This window comes from Grampus griseus (genome assembly GCF_964374135.1).
Source record: "Grampus griseus genome assembly, chromosome: 14".
Classification (NCBI taxonomy): domain Eukaryota; kingdom Metazoa; phylum Chordata; class Mammalia; order Artiodactyla; family Delphinidae; genus Grampus; species Grampus griseus.
In genome coordinates this window covers 74,712,392-74,722,312 of record NC_139008.1, presented here as the reverse complement: position 1 = coordinate 74,722,312, position 9,921 = coordinate 74,712,392, and the positions used below count along the sequence as shown (strand labels likewise).

Below are 9,921 nucleotides of genomic sequence, written 5' to 3'. Positions count from 1 at the left end.
GATCAGTGGTTATCTAGGGCTTTGGAGGTTGGGGGGAGATTGGGCGTTGGTTGAGACTGTTAATGGGTGTGGGGTTTCTTTCTAGGATGATGAAAGATTTCTATAATCGATTATAGTAATGGCTGCACAACTTTGTGAGTATACTAAAAACTCTGGACCTCTTGGCTTTAAATGGATGAATTGTATGCTATGTCAGTTATATCTAAGTAAATCTGTTACTAACATAATGAAAGCAGCATCTGTCACTCTGCTTAAATCCCTGCAGTGGCTGCCCTTGTCATTCAGGGTAGAATGCAGAATCCTTACTCAGCCTTTCAAGATCCTGTGTCTTCTAGTCGCTGGCTGCCCTTCTGATCACACCTCTGTACCCAGTTCCTTGATGACTCTAAGCCAGGTCTTGCTTGCTCTTGCCTCAGAGCCATTGCACTTGACTTTTCGTTCCTCTTGGAATGCTTCCTTCACATACTCAGAGGGTCCACTCGCCCACTTTCCTTGGGTCTCTGCTTAGCTTAAGGCTCTTAGTCACCTAGTCATCCAGGGCTTCCCTGACCACCTTATCTGAAATGGTACCCCCGCCCCCCATCACAAGCCATCTCCCTCTCCTGCCTCATTTTCCTCCGTAGCACTTGTCATCTTCTCATCTTTATGCCATAATACATTTTACTCATTTGTTTATCATTTGTCTCCTCCAACTCCATCCCCCGCCAACTAAATGAAAGTTCCAGGTAGGCAGAGATTTTAAATTTTTGGTCTTATTCATGATTGTATTCATAGCCTGGTATATAGTTGCTATGCAGTCAATATTTATTGAATAAAAGGAATAATGAAAGGTATGTATGATTAGCCCCAAGTTGACTGGTGCGGAAAACCAAGTCTGGTGTTTAAATAGTCATTTAGTAAACATTGACAGAGCACCTACCACAGACCACGCCCAAGCCCTGGAGATATTAAGTGGCAAAATTTTGGTAGAACTCAGGAGGGCCATGAGAACTGGACTGAAGTCTCTACATATGAAGTTGTAGAAGCCAACTCAGATTTTGCATCAGGGAAATGATTCCACCAGAATCTGACAAAAGATGGATTAGCTTTTAGGGGTGTGGGGAGTTGGAAAGCAGTGGAGTTGTTCCAAAAGTGGCTCTCAACCCCAGCTGCACATTAGAATCTGCTGGGGGCTCTTAAAAATCCTGATGTTCAGACCACATCCCAGACAATTAAATCAGACTCTCTAAGGGCAGTGCCTGGGCGTCAGCATTTTTAAAGCTTCCCAGGTGATTCCAAGTGCAGCCAGGGTTGAGAACCACTGTGTTAGATGGTTAGAGGAGTGTTGATGACCCTTGTTATCTGATGGTACTGAGTATTAGGAAACAGCTTCTTGAGTGCATACGCTCAAATTGTTGACAACTCTCAAATTTTTGAGGGGATGAGGTGTTATTTTACTTTAATGTTCACCGTAAAAGTCATATTTCTCGTATCTAATAAACACATCTAATGAAACGTATCTAATAAAACATATACTCTGAGTCATTACTATGTCGTGGTTAGGCATGGGGACTCTGGAGCTAGACTACTGGGATTTGAATCCTCCTTAATAGCTGTGTGTCCTTGGATAAGCTACTCAAGCTCTCTGTACCTCAGTTTCCTCCTCTGCAAAATGGGAATATATTAGCATCTACTGCATAAGGTCATTTTTGTGTTCAGTGAGTTAAATCATATAAAGCTCTTAGAACAGGGCCTGGCACAGAGTAAGTACTCAGTGAATGTTGGCTGTTATTATTCATTAATAAGTAAGGTATGAAGACAACATTCCTTGAGCATTTGACATAGATCACTAATTTGATTAAATTCTCTTGAACAGTATAAACTGCAATTATACATTTTAGTAAATCTGATTCTTTTGAATGGTTCAAGCATATTAAACAGTAGACCAGGGACTTCCTTGGTGGTACAGGGGAATGCAGGGGACGTGTGTTCGATCCCTGGTAGGGGAACTAAGATCCCACATGCCGCGGGGCAACTAAGCCCGCGTGCCACAACTATTGAGCTCATGTGCCTCAACTATTGAGCTCACATGCCTCAATGAGAGAGCCCGAGTGCCGCAAACTACAGAGCTCATGCGCCCTGGAGCCCGCGCGCCACAACTAGAGAGAGAAAACCCGCATGCCACAACTAGAGAGAAGTCCGCGGACTGCAACTACCCGAGCAGACCGTGAGCCATGACGCAAAGATCCTGCGTGCCTCAACAAAGATCCCGTGTGCTGCGACTAAGACCCGACACAGCCAAAAAAAAAATAAGGAAAATAAATAAATTAAATAAATATATATATATATATAAAAACTAGTAGACCAAGTATATACAGATTCATTGTGGATGAAACTCATGCATACTCTTACACCAAGACAGGTTACAACAGTGCTGACCCCATGGAATTTAGTTTATTTCTTATTCATATTTTTAGAAAATCATAGTTTTAAAAAATTTATAGATAGAACTATAGAAATTACATAATCTGAACACCAGAGAGAAAATAGACTGAAAAAATGAACAGAGCCTCAAGAATCTGTGGGATTATAACAAATGGTCTAACATTTGTGTCATTGGAGTTCTGAAAAGAAAGGAAAAAGAGGAAGGAGCATAAAAGTATTCAAAGAAATAATGGCTGAAAACTTCTCAAATTTGGCAAAAGAATAAATGTACGGACTCAAGAGGCTGAATTAACTCCAAACAATATAACTAAAAGAAACTACACCAAGGCATATAGTCAAACTTCTGAAAACTAAAGACAAAGAAAAACACCTTGCAAGCAGTGAGAGAGAAATGACATCTTACCTCTAAAGGAAAAGCAATTCAAATTACAGTGAATTTCTCACCAAAATTCATGAAGTCCAGAAAAAAGTGGCATAACGTTTGTCAAGTGCTGAAAGAAGAAACTGTCAACTCAGAATCCTATATCCAGTGAAAATATCCTTTAGGAACAAAGGGGAAGTCAAGACCTTCTCAGATGAAGAAAACCTAAGAGAGTTTGTTGCCATTGGACCTACTCTAAAAGAATGACTAAAGGAAGTTCTCTAAACCAAAAGGAAATGATAAAGGAATATTTGAATATCAGGAAGGAAGAAAGAACATAGCAAGCAAAAATATAGGTAACTGCAATAAACTGTTTTCCTCTTGGGTTTTCTAAATTATGTTTAATGGTTGAGGCCAAAATTATGACATTGTCTGATGTGGTTCTAAATGTATAAGGAGGAAATACAAGATAATAATACTATAACAGGTAAAGTAAAGGGACATAAAGGGAGATAAGGTATCTATACTTTACTGAAATTGGTACCAGTAGACTGTGCTGAGTTATGTACATACAATGTAGTAACTAGGATAAGCACTAAAAAAATCCATACTAATAAATGCACTCAAAATCACTATGTAAAAATCAAAATGGAATTCTAAAAAATGTTCAAGTAATCCACAGGAAAGCAGGAAAAAGAAAACAGAGAAATAAGAGAGATAGAGAATAGATAGAGAACATATAGAAAACAGAATGGCAGATTTAAGCCCTAATATATCAACAATTATGTTAAATGTAAATGGTCTAAAAACACTAATTAAAAGACAGAGCCTAGCAGAGTGGAGTTTTTAAAAGCATGACCCAACTGTATGCTGTCTGTAAGAAACTCACTTCAAATATAGGGCTTCCCTGGTGGCGCAGTGGTTGAGAGTCTGCCTGCTGATGCAGGGGACACAGGTTCGTGCACTGGTCAGGGAAGAACCCACATGCCACGGAGCGGCTGGGCCCGTGAGCCATGGCCGCTGAGCCTGTGCGTCCAGAGCCTGTGCTCTGCAACAGGAGAGGCCACAACAGTGAGAGGCCCGCGTACCACAAAAAAAAAAAAAATGATATATGCGTATTGAAAGTAAAAGGATAAAAAAATATATATGGTAAACGGTAGTCAAAAGAAATCATAAGTGTCTATATTAATATCAAAGAAGGTAGACTTCAGAACAAAGAAAGTTCCCAGAGACATAGAGGGACATTATATAATAATGAAGGAGTCAATACACTAAAAAATTTAGCAATCTTAAATGTGTATATGCCAAGCAACAGAGCTACAAAATATGTGAAGCAAAAACTGATAGAACTGAAAAGAGAAATAGACAAATCTACATTTATAGAGACTTCAACACCCTTGACTCAATAATTGATAGAATAAGTAAATAGAGAATCAGCAAGGCTATAGAAGAACTTGACAATACCATCAAACAACAGAATCTAGTTGACGTTTATAGAACAGTCCCCCCAGCAACAGCAAAATACACATTCTTTCAAGTGACTATAGAACATACAGAAAGATAGTTATGCTGGACTGTAATACAAACCTCAAGAAAGTTAAAAGAATTGAAATTATACAAGGTTATGGTTCTTTGACCATAGTGGAATCAAATTAAAAATCAATAACAGAAAGATCATAGGAAAATCTCCAAACACTTAGAAACTAAACACCTCACTTCTAAATAATCCACGGGTCAAAGAAGACATCTCAAGGGGAAATAAAAAATACATTGAACTGAATGATAATTAAAATACACCACATAAGATTTGTGAGACACAGCTAAACCAGTGCAGAGAGGGGGAATTTTTATCATTAAATGTATACATTTGAAAAGGTGAAAAAGGTCTCAAATCAATAATCTAAGCTCCCACTTCAATGTCCTAGAAAAAGAAGAGTAGAAAAAAAGAAAAAAGAAAGAGAAGCATGGAAAAAAGAAAGATAGGCCTAGAAATCAATGAAATTGAAAACAGAAAAACAACCTCCAAGCATTGGTTCTTTGAAAAGAGGATTAAATTTAAAAATCTCTAGTAAGACTGACAAAAAGAGAGAGAAAAGATGCAAGTTACCAAATGAATGAATCAGGAATGGATGAATGAATCAAGGATATCACTATAGAACCTGCAGACATCAAAAGGGAGTACTAGAAACTCTACATGCAAACATTTAACAATTCAGATGAAACAGACCAACTCCTCAGAAAATAAAAACTACCACAATGTACTCAATATGAAGTAGATAATTCGAATAGCCCTATAACTATTAAGAAAATTAAATATAAAATTTTGCAAAAAATAAAAAAATCTATAGGCCTAGATGGTTTCACTGGGAAATAATACCAAACACCTAAACAAGAATTAACACCAATTCCATGCAGTCTCTTCTAGAAAATAGAAGAGAAGGGAACAATTCCCAATTCATTTATGAGGCTGGTATTATCCAGATACCAAAACCAGACAAAGGCAATAAAAAAAGAAAAACTACAGACAATATCCCTCATGATTATAGATGTAAAAATCTTTAATAAAATATTAGCAAATAGAATTCAACAAAATATAAAAATAATTATACATCATGATCAAGTGGCATATTCCCCAGGGATACAAAGCTGGTTCACTACTTGAATACCAATCACTGTAATCCATCATATTAATAGGCTAAAGAAGAAAAATAATTTGATCATATTAATTGATGCCCCCTCCCAAAGCATTTGATAAAATTCAACACTCATCCATGATAAGAACTCTCAGAAAAATAAAAATAGATGGGAACTTTCTCAATTTGAAAAGGAGCATTTACAAAACACCTACAGCTAACATTATAGTTAATAGTGAAAGACTGAATGCTTTCTCCCTGAGATTGTGAATCATGTAAGAATGTCCTTTCTCAAACTCTTATTCAACCATAGTGCCTGAAGTTCTAGCCAGTGCAGTAAGGCAAGAAAAGTAAATACAAGACATACAGATCTGAAAGGAAGAAATAAACCAGTTCTTATTTGTAGATGACATGATTGTCTATATAGAAGTCTGAAGGATTTGAGAAAAAAAAAAACCTCCCAGAACTAATTAATGAATTGAGCAAGATTTTAGGATATAAGATAAACATACAAAATTCAATTTTATTTCTATATATTAGCAGTGAATATATGGATCCTGAAAAAAATAGAATACCATTTACATTGCTCAAAAATGTAGTACTTATGTGCAAATCTAACAAAACATGTATAGGACTTTTAGGCTGAAAATTATAAAATGCTGATCAAAGAAATCAAAGAAGATCTAAATAAATGGAGAGACATACCACGTTCATGGATTAGAAGAGCCAACAGAGTAAAGATGTCAATTATCTCCAAATCGATATGCAGGTTTAATTTTTGTAGATATAGATAATATTCTAAGAATTTACATAGAAATGCAAAGAAACCAGAATATCTGAATCAATTTTGAAAAAGAAGGATAAAGTGGGAGGAATCACTGTCCCTATTTTCAGGACTTATTATACAGTTACAGTCATTAAGACAGTGTGGTATTGGTAGAGGGATAGACAATTAGATCAATGGAACAGAATAGGGAAACCAGAAACAGATCCACCAAATATGCCCAATTGATTTTTGACAGAAGTGCAAAAGCAATTCAATGGAATAAAGATAACTTCTTAAACAAGTGAAGCTGCAGCAATTGGTAGGCAAATTGATAGGCAAAAAAAAAAGAACCTCAATCTAAGCCTCATACCTGATATAAAAATTAACTCATGGACTTAAATATAAACATAAAACTATAAACTATCAAACTTCTAGAAAAAAATGTGAGAAAAATCTTCAGGATCTAGGGCTGTGCAAAGACTTTGACACCAAAAGCGTGATCCAAAAAAGGGAAAATTTGATAAATTTGACTCCACCAAAATTACAAATGTTTGCTCTTTGAAAAGTCTGTTAAGAGGATGAAAAGCCAAGCTATAGACTGGGAGAAAATTTTTGCAGACAACGTATTTGTCAAAGGACTGGTATCTAGACTGTATAAAGTACTCTCAAAACTCAACAGCAGAAAAAACGGTCCACTGAGAAAATGGGCAAACAACAGGAGGAAATAATTTCCCCCAAAGAGGATATACAGATGGCAAAGAAGCACGTGAAAAGATGTTAAACATCATTAGCCGTTAAGAAAATGCAGATTAAAACCACAGTGAGGGCTTCCCTGGTGGCACAGTGGTTGGGAGTCCACCTGCGGATGCAGGGGACGTGGGTTCATGCCCCAGTCCGGGAGGATCCTGCATGCCGTGGAGCGGTTGGGCCCGTGGGTCATGGCCGCTGGGCCTGCGCGTCCAGAGCCTGTGCTCCGCAGCGGGAGAGGCCACAACAGTGAGAGGCCCGAGCACCGCAAAAAAACCAAAACCAAAAACAAAAAAACCACAGTGAGATACCTCTACACCCCTATCAGAATGGCTAAAATAAAAAATACCACCCCAGTGCTGGCAAGGACGTGGGGAAACTGGCTCACTCATACGTGGCTAACAGAAACGTAAAACAGTGCTAACACTGGAAAATTGCATGGCGGTTTCTTCAAAAACCAAGGGTGCAACTACCATACAATCCAGGATTGTACTCCTGTGCATTTATCCAAGAGGAACAAAAAGACTCCTCGGGGCTCCAACCCACAGATGACTGACCCACCGTGGGAGAAAATAAGAAAAACGATCTCAACAGCAATAGCTGCTAAGAGACCTCTTGTCTAGCAGAGACCATCACTGGCATCGCCCCCACTGTGTGGTTGAGAAAACTGAGGCTCAGAGGCAGTTGTCAAGGCCACGCAGCTAGTATGTGGCAGAGCCAGTACCTGAACCCCTTATTACTAGTAAGTGATTTAATCTTCCAGTTGTTATGGCCCTTTTCACGGGAGAGTAAGGAAGAGTTCGGCCAGTTGCCCCAGGCCACATAGCTGGAAAGTCAGGAGGTTTAAACCGGAGGCTACTCTGCCTTCTGGGCTGGAGTCCTGTTCCTTAGTTCTAGGGTCGAACTTTTCCTAACTTTCCCGGGTCTCTTTCGCCCAGTCCCAGGGGAGCAGGCACCACCCTTTTCCTCCGGGAGGCGCAGGGAGAGGGCGGGCCCCCAAGCGCAGTCCCCTCCCCAAACCCTCCCCCAGGCTATAAGCCGGAGCCGGGGGGCCAGGCGCGGGCAGTCCCGGACTGGCCCGCTCCGCGGGGCGATCGCGCAGATGGCGGCGCTGGCGACAGTGGCTAAGAAGGTGTGGAGCGCGCGGCGGCTGCTGGTGCTGCTGTTCACGCCGCTCGCGCTGCTGCCGGTGGTCTTCGCCCTCCCGCCCAAGGTAACGCCTCCTTTGCCTGTGGGCCCCCCGTTCCGCGCCCTGGGCGGCCGTGCAACAGGCAGGACCCTCTCCTCCCGAGCCTCTGAGGCGGAACACCGCTGAGGTCCCAGTCTAGACAGATTTCACCAGACCCCCTCGACCGTCCCCCCTTTACCCTGCCTTGGCCTGCTGTGAACACCTCTTGCCGCAGTTCCCCTTTTCTAGCTGCTCCTTAGAGCCTGGGTCCCACCTAGCCTTCTGGATCTTCTCACTTCTACAGGCATGATTTCTTTTTATTGAGCTCTAACTATGTGCTTGGCGCTGTGTTGCACATTTCACTTGATAATCACAAGGAACACTTGATGAATGCCAAGCTGTGTAACCTGGGGCAAGTCATTTAACCTCTCTGAACTTCAGTTTACTCATTTGTAAACATAGGGGAAACGATAGTGCCAATCCACTTGGTTGTGGTGAATATTAAATGAGGCAAGCTATGTAAATCTCTTAGAACTGAGCCTGATACACAGTCAGTGCCTAAGAACGCACAGGCTGGTCTTATTTCCACGCGCCTCATATGATGGGGACGGCCAAGATTTAGTAAACGCTTGCCGGGAGCAAGGTGCAGTGCTAAAATTTGCTTTATGTGCATCATCTTATTTAATCCAGACTGAAAGTGCCCCTCAGAGGGGGAGGATCATTTGCCCCATTTTCCAGAGGAGAAAACTGAGGCTCGGAGAGAAGTGACTTGCTTACAGTCACACAGCAAACAGCTGAGTGGGATTCAATCCCTGGCTTATCAGAATCCAGAACATGACCTGTTTCTAGACTCTCAAAGAAAGTAATCCCTAGAAGATCAAAGGCTGCAGACTGAGGCCAGGAGTGTCATGATAAAAGTCACCACCAATGGGAGCTGGAAGGAGATGGTACTGCAGGTCCCTGTTGGGTCCCTCACCTCTGCTCAGCCCATTTGCAGCATCATGGGAGGGCACTAGGCTCATTAGACAAGGCTTCTACCTCCAGGAAGTTGTTTCACTATCCCTCAATGAGATAGTAAATGTTCATAAAAGTAAAAGTAAAGAGAGTGTGTAACTTAGTGGCGGATTACCCAGCACCACCAGCAGAGGCCAGGGGAGCTGGGAGAGGTGTTCAGAGAGGGATGCCTGGAGGAAGGAGCCCTCCTTGGGCCCAGGGGGTGAGGAAGTGATACGAAGGAGATGGTGTCAGGAGATCCAGGGCAAGTTCTTTGGTGTGGAATTATCCAAGCAATTAGACTTTCTTGACATGCAAGAGAAAAACAATAAATCCTGGTGTAAGGATTAGGTTGCTTATTCAAAAACTAGCCCACCCCAGACCACTCGCTGACTTCAGGACCTTGGACCAATCTCCTTTCTTCTTCGGGTCTCCCTTTCTTTGTCTATAAAATGGAGCGATCTCCATGCTAGCTTCTGAGATTTGACGCGAGGGGCTGAGTAAGGAAGTTGCCTCGCTGTGTGAAGCATCACCCGTGGAAGGCTGGATGGGTCTGGGAGGTCCCAGGCGGAGCTCTGGGGAAGAAGTGATGAAACACAGAGTCTCTCTCCTCAGCAGGGGGTTCTGAAAGCTTCTCTCCGCTCTGCCCTCTAGCAAGATTTGTGAACCCAGGGGCAGGTCCAAGTGTTACGGGGCCTGAAGCATGTACTATTTAAGGGGCTCTCTTTAAGAAAAAGCATACAGATTTACAGATACAAAATTCAGTACAGGGTTTGGGAGTGGCTCTGAAGCTTAAACTTCATTAGCTTCACAGAGAATCCACTTCCAT

General features: G+C 41.3%; 1 protein-coding gene across 2 annotated transcripts in view; it reads left to right on the top strand.

The window, feature by feature from the left end:
* Positions 1–8,033: 8,033 nt before the first annotated feature.
* The window catches only part of SLC13A3 (solute carrier family 13 member 3), a gene marked incomplete at both ends in the record, with an annotated part of 73,263 nt that continues 71,375 nt past the window's right edge, over positions 8,034–9,921 (top strand). For both annotated transcript variants that reach the window (XM_082671241.1, XM_082671240.1), the window contains one exon: positions 8,034–8,144. In XM_082671241.1, the coding sequence (XP_082527367.1) occupies positions 8,034–8,144 (111 nt within the window). The remainder of the gene's footprint in view (positions 8,145–9,921) is intronic.